The following is a 24030-nucleotide window of genomic DNA, read 5'->3' as shown; positions in this document are numbered from 1 at the left end:
AAAGACATTTATCCCTTTTACACCACAGCAATTTGCTGAAGGTTAATTTGTTGTTATAGAAAACTAATCAACATTCTCTTGGCCAATCACAATCAAGAGACAGAATCATCAGCACTGTGATCCAAGGGAAACTAAATAAAACCTGGTTGTTTAAGGCACCCTAAAGGTTCTATAGGAAATACCGTTGGTGTGGTTATTTAGAAATGCTTTTATATGGGGTCTGATTGTGTTAAAAGACAAAGAACCATTACATGTGATAATCAATGTCACAGGCAGATACAGTATTATACTGAAAACATACAGCGATACTTCCTAGCTCACATACCTTGCTTGATCGAATACCAGTCATGGTTTCCACACAGCTGTAATAAGACAGTTAACCGGCAGAGCAGAGTGTTGGGAGAGGGTTTCTGCACCCACCTAAAGACGCACTGCACTACAGTACTAATAACTCCATTCATTAGCTCTCGGACACTTTAACAGTAGAGAGCTGATTTTAATTAGGCCTGGGGCATAGACTTGGAATACTCTCACATAGTAATTAGAAAGAACTGCTTAATTATGCAACTACATCATCTGTATGCGGTGCTTTGAAGAATATATGTATAAAGATTGCATTAAACCCATCCTTAACAATGAATTAGTACTCAGAAAAACAGTTTTCCTTACAATCAGAGTTTTCACAGAACTACACTATATTGCCAAAAGTTTTGGGACACCCCTCCAAATCATTGAATTCAGGTGTTGTTTTTCAGGGGTTGCGTTCGGCCCCTTGGCTCCAGTGAAAGGAACTCTTAATGCTTCAGCATACCAAGACATTTTGGACAATTTCATGCTCCCATCTTTGTGGGAACAGTTTGGGGATGACCGCTTCCTGTTCCAACATGACTGCACACCAGTGCACAAAGCAAGGTCCATAAAGACATGGATGAGTGAGTTTGGTGTGGAGGAACTGGACTGGCCTGCACAGAGTCCTGACGTCAACATGATAGAACACCTTTGGGGTGAATTAGAGCGGAGACTGCGAGCCAGGCCTTTTCGTCCAACATCAGTGCCTGACCTCACAAATGCAATTCTAGAGGGATGGTCAAAAATTCCCAAAAACACACTCCTAAACCTTGTTGAAATCTCCATATAACATTCATGTGCATGTAAAGGCAGACGTCCCAGTTTTGGCCTGGCTCACAGGCCAGGTTGAGGTCAGGACTCTGTGCAGGCCAGTCAAGTTCCTCCACACCAAACTCGCTCATCCATGTCTTTATGGACCTTGCTTTGTGCACTGGTGTGCAGTCATGTTGGAACAAAATGTCCTGGTATACTGAAGCATTAAGAGTTCCTTTCACTGGAACTAAGGGGCCGAGCCCAACCCCTGAATTCAATGATTTGGAGGGGTGTCCCAAAACTTTTGCCAATATAGTGTATTTAACATTATTCTGTGGTTCAATATTAAGACCATTTCAGAGCTATTTTTGCATTGGGTTATATTAGAAACATTGTGAAATATTGTGCTGTTTTCATAGCATACAAGGCTCAAGCATGGCTTTAAAACTCAAGTAAATTAATAATGACTTCAATAAAATGATAGTTGATGACAATTTTAATTACTATTTAAAATATAATTGCCATTAAGGGTCTCTTGACTTATAACAGCGCTGAAAAGAGATTTCCTGTTTCAGACTGTTCTCCAGGCACAAATTTTTAGAAGAACCCATTACTATCCAAAGAACCATTTTTCCTAAAGCTGTAGGGAATACTATGAAGGTGAGTCAAATGAAAATCTTAAAAGTACAACATAAATTAGAACTGAATCGAATTTTTTCCCCCCCAGAGAAATGCAGACACCGCTTAAGTGCTGGAACACTTGCACTGAACAAAATGGGGATTATGTAGGAAGATTAGGCGCTTTTTACACCGATTTGCAAGGCAGTGCAATATAAAACATTAGGGATTTCATTTCACTCACCCTCATGATAGCAAAGTATCACAATAATAACAGCATTTTAGGCAACATAAAATACCTTCATTGTTGAGAAATAAAGCTTAAAGCAAACAAAAACAGCATTTAAGTACTGATATCAGTTTTACTCAAATTGGGGTGATGCAAAAATGAGTACACCCCACTGAAAGCCTCTGGAGCAAAGGTAAATTTTAGACTACAAATGTCTAATTTAACAAGAATCCAACCACAGGTCAGTCTAATCATTCAATACACAGGTGTCCAGCAGACAGTTGACTATAAAAGTGTGTTACTTAAAGCAAACCTCTTCTCATTTCATGCTGTCAGCAATGGAATAGAAATGTCACAAGACCTGAGAAAGAAAATAATTTCTTTACACCAGAGAGGTGAAGGCTAAAAGAAGATCAGCAAAGCCTTACTCATCAGTCAGAATACTGTAGCAAAAGTGGAACAAACATTTAAAAAAGATGGAACTGCAACTATCTCACAGAGACGTCCCGGTCGTCCAACGGAAATTAAAACCTCGACAGGAGCGTCTTCTGATGAGAAGGGGTGAAGAAAATCGGCATGCAAGTTCTCTGCAGTCATCTAAAGAAGTAGAAAGCCAAACTGGGGTGACTGTTTCCCGTGACACAATACGGCGTACACTGCAGAGGAATGGCATGCATGGGTGCCGTCCACGAAAGAAGCCTCTCCTAAAGCCCAGGCACAAAAAAGCCCAACTAGAGTTTGCCAGGGCCCATGCTGACAAAGAGGAAGACTACTGGGACTCTATACTCTGGAGTGATGAGACCAAGATAAATGTTTTTGGAACTGATGGCTTCAAAACTGTATGGCGTCACAAAGGTGAGGAATACAAAGAAAAATGCATGGTGCCCACAGTGATGGCAGTGTGGTGGCAGTGTCCTTATGTGGGGCTGCATGAGTGCTGCTGGTGTCGGGGCGCTGCATTTCTGCTCTATACTAAAAGAGAAGATGCTACCCTTGGTCGTCGTGCACTTTTCCAGCATGACAATGATCCTAAACACACATCTAAGGCCACTGTTGGATTTCTGAAGAAGAACAGGGTGAAAGTGATTCAGTGGCCAAGTATGTCTCCTGATCTGAACCCAATCTATGGGGAATTCTGAAGAGACAAGTTGAGCATCACTCTCCATCCAGTCTCTAAAAGAGGTCATTATTGAAGAATGGAACAAGACAGATGTTGCAAAATGTCGCCAACGTGTTCATTCCATGCCTAGAAGACTTGGTGCTGTCATTAAAAATCATGGAGGCCATACAGTACTAGATGTAGTAGTTTTTGTTGTGGGGTGTACTCATTTTTGCATCACCCTAATTTGAGTAAAACTGAAAAAGGTGTAATCTAAGTTGTATTATTAACCTTACTTTCATGTTATAAGTTAAACAGATGTTATATTAAACTTAATCTTGTCAACATTTTGGAGATTCGACGTTTTTGTGTTCATTGAGATACTGCTTAAAATGTTACTTTTCGAAGTTGGTGTACTCATTTACGCTGAGCACTGTATTAATCAAAACAATAAAAACTATAATTAAATAAAACTACATTTTTATTACTTTTGCTTCAAACAGTTGAACTTTTAATCGGTATCCTTCGTAAATGCACAACTTTGCATCTACTCAAATACAGGCAGTTGTTTGAGAGGAATGAAAAAGCTCTCCTGTCATATGTGTTTGTAGCACGTTATAAAACTGGTTAAGGAGACAAACATATTCACTGAGACGCATTAACTGCCATTTTATTCCCCGAACGCGCAATGGTGGAAATTAAGTGATTATCTCGGAGGAATACTTAGACCTTATGTTAGAGATGATGCAGCTAGCTAGCCAACAGACAACTTTAAAACTTAGAATTAATAATTATTTAAAAAAATAAAATAAATTAGTACTTTTCACTAAGCTAACAATTTACTCAGTCATTTAACTTTTCACTATCAGTGTTCAGATTTTGAAGACGTCGTTATTAATTACTTAAGCTAGTTGTGTTGCGCTGATAAAACCGGTCAGTCTAAATGCATTAAAACATCAATACAAACAAACATTTTGAAAATGATCTCATCTGTTATCTTAAATAATATTCTGAAATGAATTATTTATAAAGTACCTTCAAAATGTTTTGTCTTTTTGTGGCTTTGTCTTTGAAAACCTTGAATGTAAGAAAAAAAAAAAAATGTTTTAAAAACAATTCGCTTAACACTTTCCAGGGCTGCGTTATATTCCCTTTCTTTTATACTAACTGCAGTTGAAGCATTGCGACACCTCACTGCACTGTGGTGTCGGTTGATTTGACACATTCATAGCTGATCTCGGAAATCTTTCACCTAACAATCGATTCTAATTACATTTCGATAGGATACATTACTGAATCCCCAGAACATATATATATAAACCAACTGTGCTGTGCTCGGATGACAAAGTCAGTGTGAATAAAACAAAGCTTCTGCTCTATAATTAAATGTACATGTTAATATTCTATAGGCCCTGACATAAGAATGGGTTTCTTTTTTTGTCTCTGATGGTTTTTGACCTTCACATACAGTCTGCGATGCCTTTATTATACTGTAAATATGGGGATAAGCAGTACTTTAGAGGCCGAATAGGAAATAAGAACATTACAAAAAGTAAACACACTAAAAATTTGAAATGAATAAATACACAAAATGCAGCAAGCCAATGGCTAGACAAGAGAGATTTAACTTCTACACCATCTCCAGAATCTCCTTTCTAGTAGATCTTTATAGATTTCCAGGAATTTTCTAGAACTTTGGCTGGGCACTCGAGTCTGTTTTAGACTTCTGAAGGCAGCATCTGCAGAGACACATGGTGTGACCAGTGCCGCTGGCCAAAAGCAGAGAACAATATCATTATGTGCATGTGGGCCTGCATAAATCTACATAAACTCTTTTGATCATCTAAAAATCCTAACAAATTATTGTAACCTATGACTGGTTTTTCAGAATTCTTTGAAAACATGAGCAGCAAAACAAGACCAGCAACAAAGATTAAAGCTTCTAATGTTATCCTAGTCTTTAATACAGCGAAATATCATGTTTGGGGAATATAATTAAAAGCATTGATATTTTTTAAAAGCCTATAAAATGTAATTAAAATTTATTTAGTGGAACTGTTACAAGCAGATGTTATTGTGCTGTGTATTCGAACACACTGTGACAAATACTTATTGAGGTCATTTAAACAGATGCATTCAGCCAGATGAAGATCCATGAAATAAATGGGGAAAATAAATATTTTACAAGCTACGAAAATCTGTTTTTTATTAAAAATCAAATAAAATCATTATTATATACATAGAAAACTACAGCGGTATGGCCTGTAATATGAGCAGCGTGAGGCTTCAGTCACTTGACAATTAGGCCACCTAGTGGTTAATTTGGAAACTGGCTCTCTTTGTTACAAATTTTCATTTTACTTTAGTTTGATTTTAAGTAACAGTTCAAACGTAGAGGGGAAAAAAGCAATGTGATAGCATGAAGTGTAAAAGAAGCTTGTGTTGTTTTTACCCATTAGATATCGTAGGACTAGTGGGAAAAATTTGACCTGGTGTTGTGGTAAACTTGGGTCGGATTGGAATAAGGGAGTTGTGTCAAAGCCTATTGATTATATACACCGATCCAAAGTGGTCTAAAGAAGGAACAGTGGTGAACCAGTGACAGGGTCATGGGCGGCCAAGGCTCATTGATGCACGTGGGGAGTGAAGGCTGGTCTGTGTGACCCGATCCAACAGACTGTTGCTCAAATTGCTGAAGTTAATGTTGGTTCTGATAGAAAGGTGTCAGAATACACAGTGCATGAGAGTTTGCTGTATTTTCGCAGCAAAAGGGGAACAAACACAATATTAGGCAGGTGGTCATAATGTTATGCCTGCTCAATGTGATAGATAGATAGATAGATAGATAGATAGATAGATAGATAGATAGATAGATAGATAGATAGATAGATAGATAGATAGATAGATAGATAGATCGATCTCAGTACTTGGTCGGGGGTCCCTTTGCATGAATTACTGCAGCAATACAACATAGAATGGAGGCAATCAGTCTGTGGCACTGCTGAGGTGTTATGGAACCCCAGGTTGCTATGATAGCAGCCTTCAGCTCTTCTGCATTGTTGGGTCTGGTGTCTTGCATCTTTCTCTTCACAATACCCCATAGATTTTCTATGGATTTTAAGGTCAAGCGAGTTTGCTGGCTAATCAAGCACATGGATACCATGGTCCTTAAACCAGGTATTAGTACTTTCGGCAGTGGGGGCAACTGTGCTCTAAAACTTCCTGGTAGATGGCTGTGCTGACCTTGGACCTGATAACACACAGTGGACCAACACCAGCAGATGACATGGCTCCCCAAACCACCTCTGATGGTGCAAACTTTACACTGGACCTCAAGCAACTTGGATTCTGTGCCTCTCCTCTCTTCCTCCAGACTCCAGAGTGATTTCCACTCTGTGAACAACCAGCTTCTTCAGCAATGACCTTTTGTGTCTTACCCTCCATGTGCAGGGCGTCAATGATCGTCTTCTGGACAAATGTCAAGTCAGCAGTCTTCCCCATGATTGCGTAGCCTACTGTACCAGACTGAGAGACCATTTAAAGGCTCAGGAAACCTTTGCAGGTGTTTTGTGTTAATTAGCTGATTACCATGAGTCTCCAATATTGAACTATTTCACGATATTCAAATTTTCTGAGATACTGAATTTTGGGTTCATTTCACTATGTACTGCGTCAGCTATATGTGGTTGAAATGACAATAAAGCTTCTTGAATCTTGAGCTGTAAGCCATAATCATCAAGATTAAAAGCAATAAGCACTTAAAATATATCTGTGTGCAATGAATTTAAATGAGTTTCACTTTTTGAATTGAATTACTGAAATAAATCAACTTTTCTATGATGTTCTATTTTACACCAGTATATATATATATATATATATATATATACACACACATATATATATATATATACACATATATACACACATATATACACACACAGCATATTTGTGTGTGTGCATGTATAATAAGTTGCCATTGATGGTGAATCTGTGTCTACCATTTCTCAGGTCTTGTTTTTTCATCTTCTTTTGCCTTGTCCTTTAAAGATGGATAGCAAGTTCCCATCTGAATGACTGGTAAAAAGCACTTCAGGATAGTGTGGGTATCTAGCATCTGCTGTCCTTTAAGCTCCTCTTTAAGTCTATACTCTTTACTGAGAGAGCTCACCCACTTCAGAGACATTTCTAGCAATGTGGAAACAGTATCTCATCACTGATTTCAACATAAGCCTTCTTGACTTCCCCACAAGGAATATTCTCATCGCCTTGTTCTGGGCTTTCCCCTTACTTTAACATCTTGTGTTTAATTTCACTTTATTGTTTTTTTTCCCCATTCCACTTCAGACAATCAAGTCAGCATAACTAAGATCGAGGAGCAGAAGGAAAACAAATGCACAAACTTATGCACTTGTTTTCTAATTTTCCAAAGTGCTCAAATTCAACACAAGTCTTTAGAAAAGTAAGCGAGTTATGTGACTCAGCTGAAAAATCCAGCTTTGCCAGCTTAGATGCATTATAGAAATTTTCGTATGCAAGTGAGTTTTTTAAACTATCTAATGGTGGTTGTTTTCTTTAAAACAAATTGTCTACGATATCTGCCATCTTGACCACTGCATCCTGTGTTGTGAAAGCAGTTCAGACAAACCTGGTACTTTGGTTTGCTATATTCAAATATTTTACAAAATATTCTTTCTATATCATCTTACATCACTGACTGCTCAGCAAGTATATAGCTTGTGCTTTTATTCCCCATGTAGAATTCCTTGAAAGCTTGACGGAATTGACTCTATATGGGTTTGCAGCTCTAAACCTGGAAACCCCCCTTCCAAACACATTTCTGCCACCTCAGGGAAGTCCTGAGGAATATTTTAAGTTAGTAAGAAGGATTTTGTAGAAACCAAGTTGCTAAAAGATAAAAATAACACTTTTAAAACAATATACTAATGATCCTGCAATTTAATGACCCTTTTAGAGATTTTCACCTGTGAAGAATGGCAGTCCAGGATCAACCTATTATTTTTATATCCTTTACATCACATCACAGGCAAAATGAACGTAGGCCTCCAAGGACCCTGGTCTCTTCTTGCTTGCTGTTACAAAGACCACTAGAAGAAACATCTGAATCTGAATCTAAAAGTTAGGCACAATAGAAAAACAAGAGACAAGCAAAAGTTAAGCAACTTTTTTATGTCATACATAAGACCGCTTGAATATAGTACAAAGGGTTTGTCCATTTTTGCCTCTCAGTAACATTTTACTTAACACAGAAAGTCCTGATAGTACAATCTGTGGATAAAAGGTACTTATCCTTCTGTCATGCTGTTCAGCTCTGCAGTGCACACCAGATGTCCTGGAACCAAAGGGAGGAGATGTGGAGACTCTAAAGTGGGTGTGGAGGCCTGGGGGCCAGGGATCGGGGCAGGGAGGGGAAAGCCGCAGTGGGGCGCTCGTCCTGGGGTAGTCGCAGTTATGGGACTCGGAGTGAAGAGCCGATGTTTTTCGAGGATGCGCGGTTCGGACTGTTGAAAAAGACCGCTGTGCACTTTGCTACATGCACCTCCAGCAATAGCCTACATTCAGTTTTCACATGGACCCATTTATTGAAGCGTGTGCCAAATTAACACAACAAAAATATCTCCTGTACTAGGCATACATAATCTCTTATGTATACGAATATATGAAAACACTGCCGTCATTCGGATTTGTAGACACACATCCACACACTATACCCTGTCTATTACATTTAAGGTATGAAGATCTACTCTCTTGTTAGATTAAAACCCTAGAGTTTTGCATTTGTACTGGCATTGTCAACTACTTTGGGCTGGAAGCACTGATACCCATTTGACTACCACAGAGTTCCACTGCATGGTCACCAAGCTGACTTAAATGTACTCAAAATACCATTAGGAAAAAAGTAGTGAGTTCTAAACTTCCTTTATTTAAAAAAATATAAATATGTACATAAATTCTATTTCAGCTATTAAAATGGGGTCACAAAGTAAACACCTGAAGCCTGGGTTTTTCATGGACTCCTCCCATTAGCTGTCCTTTGCTGCTGGCCAAGAACAAGAACCCTATAGGACCATTTACCTTGTATTTATAGGCATCAATCACACTCACATGGAGAGAGCAAGAGAGGGAGCATGAAAGCAGGACGGGGTTATGAAGATACCTTCAGCGAAAGTGTGAAAAAGAAAAAGTAAGAGCAACAAGGAGACGACTTTAGTAGACCAGGCTGTGCTCACACAGATCAACCCCAGCTCCTGAGCCACCTAGAGCCCGATCGGGAATAACTCGTTTCATCTGAGCTTGCGATTGTTGGATCTGAGCGCACACATCACGTGCTGAGCAGGCAGGGGCTGCGAGTTTTGCTCGGTACACTTTCCGCACAGTTTGTTCATGAGAGCACGGTGCTGTACACTTAAGGCAGTGGAACCCAGATAATGAGGCACCTCTAACTGGATTACGCAAGCGCACCGCTTCTCCTTGTCCTCACGTTGACTTGCTCAGTGGCCACCCTGGAGCTCTGGAACCCGCAGAGCAGCCAACGGCATGGGCATCGACCCTCCCTCCACCTCACAGAATGAAGCAAAACTAAATTCTACAACACAAGAATTGTGTTTCAGTTGTATTACGTTGTTTTCCTGTTTCAAAAAGGAACGCAAAAAAAAAAAAAAAAATATGGATACTGTTCGGGATCCAGCTCTCAGTAAATATGCCGCATTAACAACAGTTCCAGTTTCAATAAAGCAATAGATACAGCCATTTTACTGACATTTAAAAAAAATCTGATACACCTTGTTTCAAAGTGCACAACTGCTACATTATTGGTTACAGACATCTATGTGCTATAAAAAAACTGCTTTGGTACAATAAATTATCAAAAGGGAAAATAAACTCTCCTAAAATTCACAGCATAATTGTGAGGCAAAATAAGCAGTCACACAAACATCTGCATGGTAAGATTTCAAGGGTGGGGTGGGGGGAAATGTGCAGAGGCTTTAAAGTAAATTACATGCCGAAAAACAACAAAATTAAAATAAAGCAAAGAAGGGAAGGCCAAAAAAAAAAAAAAAGCAGTAAGGGACACGGTAGTAGCGGTTTCCATTCAACTTGCAATACTACTTCTGTGAATTCACAAGGCCAGCAAAAACAAAACAAAAGACTCCCAAATAGTAGATTTCTAGATAAGGAAGGCCTCGAATAACCATTCTCATACTCTGTTTCCTATTTATCGTGTGTAAAGACTTATGTTTATTCCAGATTTTAAAAAATACAGGAAAGCTATTTTCCCCAGTTTAAGGGTAAATGTCCAGCTTCTCTTCATTCAGTGCGTGATAAGGCCATTTTTCAAACATGCTGTCCACCGCTGCCCAGTACCAGGCTCCTGCCCCCTCCACTGCCCACTCTAGAGCGCGTCACCGCACAGAAACACCAGCGAACACTGCTGCTCTGGGACACACACAGCTCAGGAGCGCTGCAAAACTGCACCCTCTATGGGAGAGACACCCCACACTCTGCCTTTTAAAGGAGACACTCGCAAGACTGCACCCTCTACACAGCATGCCTGCTCTCTCTAGTGCTGCTGCTCTGCTAAACTCAAATCAGAGAACTGCACATGAAGGGAAAAATGACATCCAACAAACAAGCCTGTTGAAAAGAAAAGAAAAAAGGAAACAAAACGGCAGTTGTAAGAGTAACCGTAGATGAAGATTTTTTCTTGTTTTATAACACATTGCATTTCTGGTGACTACAGCCAGAGAAACGTCCATCTCCAAGACCACTGGACCTTCTTCCAGACCTTAAATGGAAACCTAATTTCTTGGCTGCCAGGAAGGTGCATATGTTAATACTCAATTTAAAAAGAGCTGAGTGAAAAGGAATAAATGTATGATTATATCTTTTTTTTTTTTAATAATAAAATGAAATTCAGTTGAAAAACATTCCAACCCAACAAAACAAAAAAAGGTAACTGGTAACTGACTGAAACAGAGGCCTCCAGCAAGTGAGCAGAGAGGAGTTTTGAGCGCACATGTGGCGTCAGTCGTCATCTCCCTTCTCTTTTACAGCAGCTTTTTAATCTCTATGCACTTTTTCGGAAAAAAAAAAAGAAAAAGAAAGAAAGAAAGGAAAAAAAAAAAAAAAAAAAAAAAAAAAACCACCAGCGTTTTTTTTTTTTTTTTAAAAACCACACACACAGAGGGGGGAAAAAGCGGTCCTCTCAGCGTAGTCAGGAGCTGGCCACCGAGCTCTGCTGCACGCATACACCAGCCATGGGTGAGTCCTCACGGTCCAGGCCCTGGCGCAGGCCCATATGAGTCTCGGCTATGTAGCCCGAGTTCGTAGAGAGTGGGTATGCAGCGTGTCCGGCTGTGCCCGTTTCCTGGCGTGGGTTGGAAAAGGCATGCCCGTAGCCTATGCCCAGTGGCAGCGGGCGACTCTGGTAGGCCTGGTGTGGGTGGTGATGGTGGTGGTTGCCTGTAGACGATGAGGACGTAGATGAGGACGAGGCCGAGGAAGACAGCGAGGTCATGGACAGGTGGCCATGCGACACCTCCATGGAGTCCTGCGTGGAGGCGCCGCTGTGTGAGGGCGAGTAGATGCGAGGGCGTGGGCGTGCCGGGCCTTGCCCGTGCTGGCCGTGATGGGCATGGGGATGGTGGTGATGGTGATGAGAGCTGTGTGGGTGGAGAGGTTTGGGCTGGTGGGGAGGCAAGTGGAACGTGGTCTCTTGGACTGGATGAGTCTCTCCGGCTGCCTGTTGGAGCCCATCTCCACCAACCCAACCCAAGGAGGGCCCGAACGCCTGCCTTGCCTGAGACACACACAAAATAAAAATACAAAATTAGGCCATCAACAGAAAACTGGAGCTGGTTTAACAACAACATTTATCCTGACACGATATTCGAATAATTATACATGGTTGTATCTGCCTCTTATCCATTTATATCTGTGCACAACATTTCTTACAGATTTCTTTAAATCCAAAAGGCTTCATTGTGAATTGCCAAAGTGGAACAACATATTTAAGACTGTAACACAAGTCCAGCTGCCTTGCTATTACAATACTCAATATCAAGTCAAGTTAACTGATATCAATTAAATTAGCATCCATAATGGGAGTCTGAAGTCATGACCATGATCACTGAGGCTAAGTAAGAAGTGTGTGCTTGTACGTTTATACCTGAGGGCAGAGGTTGTGGCAGTCCATGCCTACTGCAGCACTGAAATGGCCTCCACTTAGCCGATGCTGATGGGTGGGATCAGAGCGGGCACGCCCACTGGTGCTCGTTCCAGAAGAACCTCCTGCAAATGAATCAAAAACAATTAACTCTCTGTGGAACCCATTAGATTCATAAAAGGCTATGACAAATTAGATGTTGTATATAATGGATACAAATGGGATACTGTTGAATGCAGCTTTGACATTCTTTGGGCTCTAGAAACACTGAAACTGACAAGGCACTAGAGGCTTCAGTGACATGGATCCTGTTGCATGCTGTACAAGCTAGACAATACATCCTTACTAGTTTTGATTCACTGAAGTCTTCAAACACACTAGAGTGAAAAACTGATGGTTAATGTCAAAATCTGTGTCAAAGAAGAAAGATAACAGACTGACACAGTATAATACACTGTCAGAAAAATCCACTGCAACAGTTGTCATATCAGACAACAGCAAAGAGCAAAAAAAAGAACAAGACAGACACCTGCAGTAAAGGCAAAAGCACGAGTTCATGTCAGTAAACATGAGCGTATATAGTGCCGCCGTCTTACATTGGATTTTTTGTCTTTGTCTATCTTATCAGTCGGAATGTGGCACCAGAGTGCAGGATCAACCTTAAATGAGTCGGATTAGAAAGCCATACTAATAATGAGTGCAAAGTCTGTAATGGTGTACCGGAGCTGGAGGAGGTGCTGGATGTGGTTCCAGAGGATTGAGACTGCTCCAGTGCAGGGCTTGTGGACACACTGCTGCTGGTGTTGGTGCCCTCATCGGCTGTCTTCTTGAAGAAGCTGTGCTGCAGCGCATAGTATGGTTGGATGCGGCTCTTCGGGTCATAGTCCAGCATCCGCAAGATCAGGTCCTTGAATTTTAGATAGTCTGCAACAGCATGGCCCGACTCGCCTGCTCTCCGGCCGCCTGGGCCCCCGGCCTCCACACCCAGGATATTGTGCAGTTTACGTGAGCCTGCCGGCTTATACTACAAAAAGTTATTATTACAGAGTTATTATTCAAAAACACAGAAGTAGCACTCAGTAAAAAAGAAACAGATGTGTGCAATTATCAAAAGATCAGTGATGTCTGAAAGCCTCTAATGCTACAGATAAGCTAGGTAAAGTCATCCGTGAAATATGGCTTCATATATGAGGAAACACTTGATGGGAAACACACCCTTTTTCCATCTTTGGTCTTCTTTGTGCACCACGTGCTATCAGACATCTTCTCAAAGAACTTCCTTGCTTTTGGCGCCTGGTCCAGTATATGACTGGGAGGGACCCCCAAAACTTCCACTATTTTATTCATTTGGTCCACCTGCCAAAAAAAAAAAAAAAAAAAGAACCACTTTCATTTTCTGCATTATGAAAATAACATTCCTTGCTAATAAATGAGGGAAGGGGAAGCACCAATATCTACTTTGTCTGTAGTATATGTGTGTTTACTATAAACACATGTTCACTCAAAACTCACGTATAATGCAAGTCCAAGTTTAGTTGCTAGAAAATCCAAATGAAGTTTCTTTACAGAACACATTCAGTAATTTATTAGTCAAATGTTTTGGCAAATTACATCTATGGTACGAATGTACTTTGCAGAAACACTTGACTATACTGTTCCAGTTTTGATGAGCTGGGTAAAGCTACATAAACACAGCTTCAGAGACACATTCCCTTTTGTCTCTCTTCTCATTAGTGGTTTAACGATAATGTGTAGCTCTAGTAGTTTTAACAGAGTCGTGTCAAGTAATTCTCACGTAAATGTTTTTTTTTTCTTCCTCAGTACAAAGAAATACATCATAAAACACTATGCGCAACTTATGGGAGAATTTGCAGATCTTGGACTGGCACCAAACTGCCACTGCTGGGCCCTTGAGCAAGGTCCTTAACCCTCAAGAGCTCAGTTGTACAAAATAATTCGATAAAAGGTAAGTTGCTCTGGAAAAGTACATCAACCAAATGCCAGAAATGTGAATGTACAGCGATAATAGTTTCTGAAGAGGTGGAGAGAGAAATAAGATGACTGTGTTATATTGCGAATAAACTACTTCACCAATCAAACATACTAAATAAAAAAGTGAACAAGATGTTAAGACATTTAATCCTTTCTACAGTCCCTATAGATTACATACACATTCTAATAAAGTGTACCTCATTGGCTCCACTGAACAGAGGCTCTCCGGTGTGCATCTCCACCAGAATGCAGCCCAGTGACCACATATCTATAGCCAGGTCATATGGCATGCCCAGCAACACCTCAGGGGAGCGGTAGAAGCGGCTCTGAATATACTGGTATATCTGAGGCCATAGGAAAAAATTCATTACGTTAATTTAGAACAAATAAGTTTCCCTTTGTCTATTGAAGTTTACCCATTTAATTCTGATCATTATTTAGTATGTCAGCACTTGACAAAGGCAAACTGGTTAAATCTGGCAAAAGCAAAATAAATATTAAAAAATACATATAAATAAAAAATAAATAAGATTATATAAAAATAAACAAAATAACCAATGCCCCTTAGGCGCTAGCCACACACCCGTTGTCCCAACTGGCAGGAGCTGCCAAAATCAACGATCTTGATGGCTGATCGCTTGGGGTTGCAGAGCAGGATGTTCTCAGGCTTGAGGTCACAGTGGATGATGCTGAGCTCAGGTGTGGCCAAGAAGAGCAGTGCAGTGCACAGCTGCTGCGCAAACTTCCGCGTCAAGTTTAGCGATACCCCACGGAAATTTGTGTTACGAAGCAGGTCATACAGGTTGTAGGACAGCATCTCGAACACCAGACAGAGGTGGTTACGAAACATGAAGTGCCGCTTTAGGTGAACTAGAAACATGGAACAATGGCGGAAAATGGATGTCAATGTCTTGATCATAAATATATTACACAGAAAATCTAGACAATTATTTAAATTATAGAAGAAACAACAAATGGTTAGTTAAAATATATACACTTGGTGACCAAGCCTATTCGTGCACAAATTTTCACCACAAACACTAGATGGCACCATAAGCCATCAAAAAATTTTTAGCTAAGCTTATATTCTTTTGCCTATAATAAAACAGTATCTAGTAGTTTTATCTAATACTGTAGTTAGTTACAGTTTGTCACCTCAGAGTGCATATTCTCAGCATGGGGTACATAACACTGATAATGACAATGACATTCATTACCTATGTAGTACTTCATCTCGGTATCATGCTTGTTCATGAGCTCCAGGAGCCGTACTTCAATCTGTGCTTGGTTCAGAAAAGCCTTTTTATTCTTTATAATCTTGATGGCAACCCACTCCTGCTCCAAGCGATCATAGGCCTTCACAACCTGCCAGCAGGAAACAAATACTAGAGTCAGTGAAAGTTGGTTTATGACCATGCAAAATTGGCTTATCCTGTACTACTGAATCATGTCTTTCTATTGAAATCTGCATAAGTCAGACCCACCTGTCCGAAGGAGCCTTTGCCTATTAATGAATCAATTTCATAGCGATCCAACCATTTCTCGCCATTTTTAACAATGTAGTCGAAGTTATCGTCGTCATAACCGTCATTGTAGATTTTCCTCTCCTTCTTATTACTTGAATCTTCCCCTTGGCCCTGTTGATGCCGCCGCTTCTTTTTTGCATAGTAAACCTGAAGGCAGGAAATACCCATATCAGCTAATCACCAATCCACATATAGACGTTTACAGTTCTTTTCAAAAATGAAAGAATCCACGTTAGCTAAATATATATGCCTTTCATATTCATGTGAGTAGTGTTGGGGAGTGCCCTCACCTCATTGATGTGTTTGTAAGTTTTGATCAATTCAATAGAGAGCTTTCTTAAGGGGGCTGTGGCTGGATCCCGAAAGCATTGGGGGATCCGCCTTTGTAACATCACCACATCAGCAGTCACCTGATCAATAACACACACAAAGACATACACTCATCATATCAAACTTTCCAGCGTTAAAAAAAAAAAAAAAAGGTTAAAGGTAGTTTTAATTAAGAGATGTATAAGGGGCTACAGAATGGATTAATTGTGTGAGTGTAGTTCCACATCACAGGGAATGTGTGCTGAATTGGAAACCTGGTCTAAGTGCACAGACTTTGAATCATATAAAACTGAACATAAATATATTATCATAGAATCATGTATAGTAAGTACATCAGCGTGGTAAAGGCCTCATGTATGTGGTGCATCTGTGTACCTGGGTGGTGTTGAGCTGCGGGGCCTGTGGGCCGTAGGGCAGCACGGGGGCCGGCGCGTCAGCGCTTGCCTGGTGGCCGTCACTGAATGGCGGGTGAGAATGGGGCGTCTGCGCAGCCATCTGCACATCTGCCGCATTGAACGAAAACGAGGGAGCAAGCCGGACAGACGAGGGTTTGCATGCTGAGGTCTCTCCTCCTATAATGACACACATTACAGAATCAGGATAATGGAGCCAAGAGATCAAATAAGTACAATCACACTGTGTATTATCAGTATTACATTACCAAAAACACACTAACACACTTAACATTATGCCGGTGTCAGCTGAACTGCAGATGAATACAATACCTCAATAACAATAGAAAATTGGTATTACTATCCCCCCGTTTATATACTTTAAAAAACAACTTGAGGCCTTAAATACAACCAGAATACGAGGATGTAAGTGACTGCAAGAAAAAAAAAACTAAATTAAATAATTATATATTTAAGCTTACACGCCTTAATGTACTGTTCCTTCCTGAAGCACACCTGCATGTTTTGGGTATTCCCTCCTACTCTAATAACCATCCCGACTGCCTGTAATCCAGTCCTTCATGACCTGCATCACAGCAAGGAACCCAGGCAATCCAGAAACAAAATCGCTATACCAACATAGTATGGGTTTATGGTGACCCAAACAATAGCCATAAAGCCCAGTTAGTGCCCTCTAGAGGTAAAATTAAGATGAAGGCTGCTATTGTCATCTCTCATAACTCCTCGCTTGAAACAGACCAAAGATACGCTACATCACAACATAATTGAACGTGCTATGTGCCAAATGCCGGGAAGGTCTAATATGTTCTTTCGCGAGACGAGTCTGCCTCCGTAACTACAGATCAGGTTACAGCACATCCAAAAAAACACAGACCTAAAACAGGAGTGTGTGATCATGCTTTTGTTACAAGAATACGCCCAGCATTTGCTTCAGTCCCTCAAAAGCAGATCCGATACACGTTTTTACTTATTTTTTTTCATGTGTGATAGAAAACTGATATAGGAGTCTCAGAAGAGAAAAGAAAAGATTCAATAAATAAATGAAAAACTAAACATAATACATTTACTTACATACAGAGTTTGTAATTAATGCTGCATTTCCTCGGTCAACATTTATATCAACATTTGTTTACAAAGAATGTTAAGTATTAAACTGTTAACAATTTATCACCAAAGAACCACTCATTATGCTTTAATAATGTGACTACCAAATATATACACCAAGGTGGGCAAGAGTTTGTTTATTACAAAAAAGGGGGTGGGGGGTAACTTTTGCTATTTAAAGCCACTTTGGTACATTTCAAGCCACATGTCAAAGATATACACTGACCAGGCATAACACCTGTCTAATAATGTGTTGGTCCCCCTTTTGCTGCCAAAACAGCCCTGACCCATCATGCACTGTGTATTCTGACACCTTTCTATCAGAACCAGCATTAACTTCTTCAGGAATCTGAGCAACAGTAGATCGTCTGTTGGATCGGATCACACGGGCCAGCCTTCGCTCCCCACATGCATCAATGACCCTTGGCCGCCCATGACCCTGTCACCAGTTCATCACTGTTCCTTCCTTGGACCACTTTTGATAGATACTGACCACTGCAGACCAGGAACACCCCACGAGAGCTGCAGTTTTGGAGATTCTCTGATCCAGTGGTCTAGCCATCACACTTTGGCCCTTGTCAAACTCGCTCAAATCCTTACGCTTGTCCATTTCTCCTGCTTCCAGCACATCAACTTTGAGGACAAAATGTTGACTTGCTGCCTAATATATCCCACCCACTAACAGGTGCCACGATGAGGAGATGTATTTACAACATTTACTATATGTGAATGTCAACCTAGCCACCAGCTTCAAATATTACTTCAAATATTGCCGTATGGCAGCAAGGATAAATCCATACACAGAAGCCAAACACGAGTTTCCTTACAGAAATCCGAGATCAGTACTTGTTCCCAATTGTTTCATGGTTATTATGTCCCCAGTCACCTGCATATGATGAGACTTCAGACCAAAAAATGAAGAATGGACAAGTTAAATAATCTCGGAACTGTAGACTTCTGGGACTTTCTCCATAAAAAGGAAACAATCATTTCTTAAAGTCTTTCCAAACATTTTCTGCGATATTTGAAGACATCTCTACAGTAAACATCTGTATTATTATTTTACATTTGCTCACAAACATTTGGCATTTTTTTAAAACCCATAAAGCAGAGTTAAATGCTATTTTAAGTGTTAACATGATGACAAACTACTTGACAAAATGAAATCTACACATTAAAAAACAACAAAAAAAAGTTTTACGTGTTCAATTCAACCAATAGTAAACGTTAAATTGGCCGCATACACGCCTGTAACTTATTACGAATATATAAAAATTGCAAGTATGAAAACTTATGAATGGTCATGAGATAAAAGTGAAAAACCTTGTCTTGAAAGTCTGAAAAAAGCTCACTTTCACCTGGAAAACAAAAGGTGAGGTGCAGTTATCTTGGCTCCAAGAAGTAGTTTTTGGTTGTGGTTCTTAGAGCCAAGAAAGGTTTTGCCAAACTGCACATCACATATACATACATTATATACATAAAATATATATATAATATATATATTTATTTAAGTAATTTAGTGCATGCCTTCAGAAACTACTGATTTTTCAATTTGTGAACAGAATAAAAATAAGCTTACTTAAACATTACTTTAATCCTTACTTTTTTTGTGAACAGGTTCAATACTTTTCTGTATTCCTTAAGGATCTTACGTTAGCAGTGATGAGGTTTTTACCAACATATAGCCTAAACTGCATGTAAATCAAGAAACATGGGAAGTTCGCTTATATAAGACCGATAAAGTATTGCACATTGGCATGTTAAGCATATAAAACTAACGTCTAATAATTGTTCATATCGTATTCACACGGTCAGAATACTGGAGGCAGACAGTACAGTCTATATGAACAGCATAAAGAGTAGTTTCTACAAGAGAAACCATACACTCTCAGCCACACACTCTTTTGCCAGGTGCCATTGTATAACATGAGGGAGAGAGCAAGCGCAACTGGAGCGAAGTGTGTGTGTGTGTGTGTGTGTATGACTCAGCTGGTTCTCTATCACTCTCCAAACCAAAGAGCTCAACAACAGTACCACAGGATCTATACTTGGAACGAACACACACACCCGCCCATAGCTCGAACCATCCTCCAGCATCCCTACAATTCCTACATATTATTGAAGCACACTGTATCACACAAATGAGATGGCGTGGCCATACACGTTAACAGTTAAGTCACCTGGCATTCAGAGGTGATGTTTGTTAGGTTTACTGAAGAGCTTCCAACAAATATGTATTTCTGAACTGAATATTGTTTAAGAAGAAGGGGGCACAAAAGGAGCTGCGAGGGAGTCTGTATTTCAGCTGAGCACAGGGGGATTCGGCGAGAAATCACGCAAAGCAAACAATGAAACAAAACAAGAAGTTCACCGACTGCCTGTGGTCGGTCTGTAGCAATCTGATTTCACCTGCTCGATTTAACATAGCCACACACTCTGGCGTACGTTGTCAAGAGCGGCATTTTGAAACATTGAACGTGTCTGCAGTGAAAGGGAATTGTGCAGATCATTAAGTCCTCATTTATCACCGTCTCTCACCAGGCAGTCACAATGCACCAGAAGCACACTGGCAACCGGCGCCTCTCAACCCCCAGCAACAGTGCCTCATTAGCATAGCCTACCACCAGGAAGACGGAGAGCCATTGGCTGCCGTGCAGGAGTGGGAGCCAATCGGGAAAGCGTATGCAAATAACCCACTTTTGTTGCTAGGGCAAAGCGCCGGCGCACGAACCAATAGGAAAACGGGTAACAGGCATGAAATTGCATTGCACTTTGACACATTTCCCAGCACAGTTTAACACAGTATTTGCTGACAGAAAAGCTCACGGGTTAGGAACCCGGAATCAGTTTCTCCGAGAAAGGAACTCGGGATAGCTGACCCTGGAGACAGGAGCAGAAAATGTGCGGCAGCTGCCAGGAGGGAGCATGGCCTATATTTTTAAACATTTATAGTTGAGGAGTGTGTTTGCCCTAAATAGAGAACTTCATGCAAAGCTGATTTACTCTACAGCTAGAAATGACCCCCTGATCACAAATAAGTAACACTTGCAGTTCTTTTACTAATCAAAGAGACATTTATGGTCTGATAGGCTGGATGGACTCCAGGACATTTTTAAATAAGGCTCAGGAAGTCCAGCATGGATAAGGCTGCATCTCTGAATGCTTCCACAGCAAACAACATAGCACACTGAGTGGCACAGATTCATCTGAACACAAGAAACCTGGCATCATGTTCCTAACAACTCTCCCAAGCACCAACACACACTTATAATAAAAGGCTGGCAAATGCATGCTCAGCTTTGGGCGTACAAAAGAAATCTCTTTTCTAGACTCGGTATAAACCCATGAGGACCCCTGTGTGATTACACAGATCACAGTCACACATGGATCTGATCCTGTTCTACGGACGCAAACTTAACCTGAGCGGTTGTAAAGTCCTTTCACTGCATATTTCTCGTGGTCTAATAACAAAGGGAAAGCAAATATGCACAGATTCTCCTTACAAACCCATCCCAATACTAGCAGCAAGGATGCCTCGCGACGGACCAGAAGGAAGATTGGCTAACCTGTATGCATCGTCCTCTGGCAAATCTCATATCATCCTGGCAGAGGAGTCCATCTGCAAACCACAGTTCACTAGAAGAGAAAAACAGAAAATATTATTAAATATCACATTTCCCTCTAATTCCTTTTAGGAAGGCTTTTTCATGGCACCATATAAAAGGCCTAACTCATCATTTCCTATTAAAGATGGGAATTTCAAGACTTACTTCAGTGAAAATAGAGGGGGGAAAAAAGAAACCCAGGGTACCTGAACCAACTTTGAAGTTGTATATACGTGAGAAAAGCCCTGATGCCTCAGCAGGGTCTTTCAACGGTCGATGTTCGAATTTCTCTTCAACTTGCACGATCATTGGTGTGGATCTGCAAGGAATATGGAACGGGCCATGTATTAAACCAGCTATTAGTACTAAGAAGTGTTTTTAGAAGCAGTTAGGACAATAAGTGCGTTTGTAGAGCTGGAAAAATGTTCAAGCATGACACTTTGCATGTGCACTACAAATCTAACTTTCTACAGAGCAAACCTGAGTTAGTTAGGGGAGAGTTGTGTTATGCAACGCCTATAAGTGTTATGCAATAGACATTAACCCTATATCCCGGCAGGAATATCATGTATTACACTGGATATTTACTATTTTAAGACTTGCTGTGCAAAAGCAACTTAGCAGACTAACATTCACATGGATGAAAATAATGCCTGTGAGCTCTTGCTAAACACATCAGCATCACAGAAGTATACACTGTTGAAGAAACAAAGTGCATCATTTGGAGATGATGAAGGATTCAGTAATGCAGTGACTCACACCGATCATTTACAAAACCTCCACTTTGATTGCATGCATTGATCCAGATGTAAACAAAAACACAGGGGATCTAACGAGGAGTGTGGTCACATAGTGCAACAAGCACAATGTTAAATCCTGAGGACGTTTTAAGCTACTTTCATCAAGCACGAACATCATTATACAAATTCTTGACTTGAACCAAAGCACAAATTTAAATGGACTACCTGCTGCACACAGATGGTCAGTTAGCCAAGCAACGAAACATCGCATCATCCACATAGTTCACACTCCTAAATAGTTAAAATACACACGCACAATGTAGTTACAGCCACTAAGCCATGTCGACATTTGAGTCATCATACGGATATGTTTAAAAAGAATAGCGGACAAAATGCACCGAGATTTGGACAACACGGAACGGGCAAGGTTGTTAACGCTAGCCTGCAACCACCAAACTCACAACTCCCTTTAACTTTGCCGTGTTCCAATCTGTTTCACAGCATCGACATCTTCAGCAGCTAGGTGCCTACAAGATTAGTCAGGTTGCTGAAATGATCACTGACCTGATTCGTGTTTGTGGCTGTAAATGTCTGAGCGCGTCAGTCTACCGTGAGTCCAGGAAAGCTGTCACACAGGTAGCATGACTAGCTCCGGCTAAAATCCCGCTTCAGCTAGTACGCTAGCTAACTAAACTTAGCTAGGCTGCTAAGTACCGCGCTCAAAAGGCTAACGCAAAAAATAAGTTCAGCCTCGCAGAGGAGCAAGCTCTCGGTTATTAAACCTCAAATTTCACAAAGTCATGACAGTTAGGTCAATTAAACAAAGTCAAACTAGCTAAAATGTTACAATTAGCTGGCTATTTTGAGCTTGCTAACGTTAGCTAGCTAATGAATGTTACCAGCACCTCGGCCTGGGGAATATTTTATATATATATATATATATATATATATATATATATATATATATATATATATATATATATATATATATATATATTTATTTATATATATATTTATATATAACAATCCACACCATTCCGTTTATAATAAAATAAACGTCCACGACACATATCCTGCTTATGTTGCGCTAAATTGTAATTTCGATACAAGCTCGCGCCATACCGACAAACACAAACAGATCGAAGAGTTATTGATCCGCCCGGTAGCGAAATCTTAGCAAAAAAAAAAAAACCATTAGCTCTCTGCTTCTTCTCAATGTATCGGAATCAGCGAGCTACCACACAGCTTGCTAACATCCTTTAGCTCCTCATCACTCATGCAGCACAACTTACCTTGTTGCTACGTGTCCCTCTGTGGATGAGAGGAAAAAATATCCTTATATGTTTTAAAACACGATCCCCGCGAAGAATCCGAGGTCTTCTTTTACAATCCCGTGTATTAATTGTTCGACGAAGCTTCAACCCTGAGTCGTCTGACTTTGTGTCAACTCCTTTCCAAATCAACAGCGCCTCTCCGTCAACACAAACTTATCCGATCAGAAATACAGCTACATTTTGACCCTCGTCGAGAAGGCATTGGCTGTCAGTGACGCGCGTCGCGTAATAACGTTACAAGACACACGGATTTCAAACTCATAATTACCGTAAATAACATATTAACCGACGGCGAGCTAGCTGCGTCTCTTGGGGGAGATCTCATCATCATCCAGCTACTTCTTCCTTTTTTGTGTAAATTTTACAAAATGGCGCGCGTTCCAAACCTGCGCAGCGGACCGGCCCGGCGGACCTCAGACATGACCAACCGCTTCAGCCGCTGTAATCGAACTACAGTCCCCTACCTCATCCCGATTAAAAAAAAAAAGGCGATGTGGATTCGCTCGATATTCAAACGGATTGATATATCCGAGGCGATTAATATCCACAACGGCAATCAGCCCTCAAATGTTTCACGGAAGAAAAAGTAAGGAACAAAATGGAAGCCGAGTAAGAGCGTTACCATGACGACTGTCAATCAAACCGCCAAGTTCCCGGATGACCTCATGACGTAGACACGTTCCTGGAGTTGCCGTAGAAACTGCCAATCAATTGTGCTTCTCGGAGGGCGTGGCTAAATTTAAGAATACGTTCAG

The 24030-nt window shown here is 40.6% G+C and overlaps 1 protein-coding gene across 3 annotated transcripts; it reads right to left on the bottom strand.

Moving 5' to 3' along the window:
• Window positions 1–8215: 8215 nt before the first annotated feature.
• On the bottom strand, window positions 8216–23906 carry dyrk1aa (dual-specificity tyrosine-(Y)-phosphorylation regulated kinase 1A, a). Of its 3 annotated transcripts, XM_058411644.1 has the most exons (13): window positions 23234–23906; window positions 21408–21520; window positions 21163–21232; window positions 16455–16651; window positions 16040–16159; window positions 15708–15896; window positions 15441–15588; window positions 14807–15093; window positions 14421–14567; window positions 13447–13587; window positions 12952–13255; window positions 12235–12356; window positions 8216–11865 (listed from the first exon to the last, which is right to left on the bottom strand). In XM_058411644.1, the coding sequence occupies exons 3-13, from the start codon at window positions 21170–21172 to the stop codon at window positions 11281–11283; spliced, it is 2250 nt and encodes a 749-aa protein (XP_058267627.1). In that variant the 5' UTR covers window positions 21173–21232; window positions 21408–21520; window positions 23234–23906; the 3' UTR covers window positions 8216–11280. The 3 variants fall into 3 exon arrangements, with proteins under 3 accessions (XP_058267627.1, XP_058267628.1, XP_058267626.1); XM_058411645.1 differs by lacking the exon at window positions 21408–21520; XM_058411643.1 differs by lacking the exons at window positions 21163–21232; window positions 21408–21520; window positions 23234–23906 and having other exon boundaries at window positions 16455–16667.
• Between the last annotated feature and the right edge of the window lie 124 nt (window positions 23907–24030).

This window comes from Hemibagrus wyckioides, linkage group LG16, assembly GCF_019097595.1.
Source record: "Hemibagrus wyckioides isolate EC202008001 linkage group LG16, SWU_Hwy_1.0, whole genome shotgun sequence".
Lineage (NCBI taxonomy): Eukaryota > Metazoa > Chordata > Actinopteri > Siluriformes > Bagridae > Hemibagrus > Hemibagrus wyckioides.
Note: the sequence above shows the minus strand (reverse complement) of the source record. Positions and strands in the feature narration are given on the sequence as shown.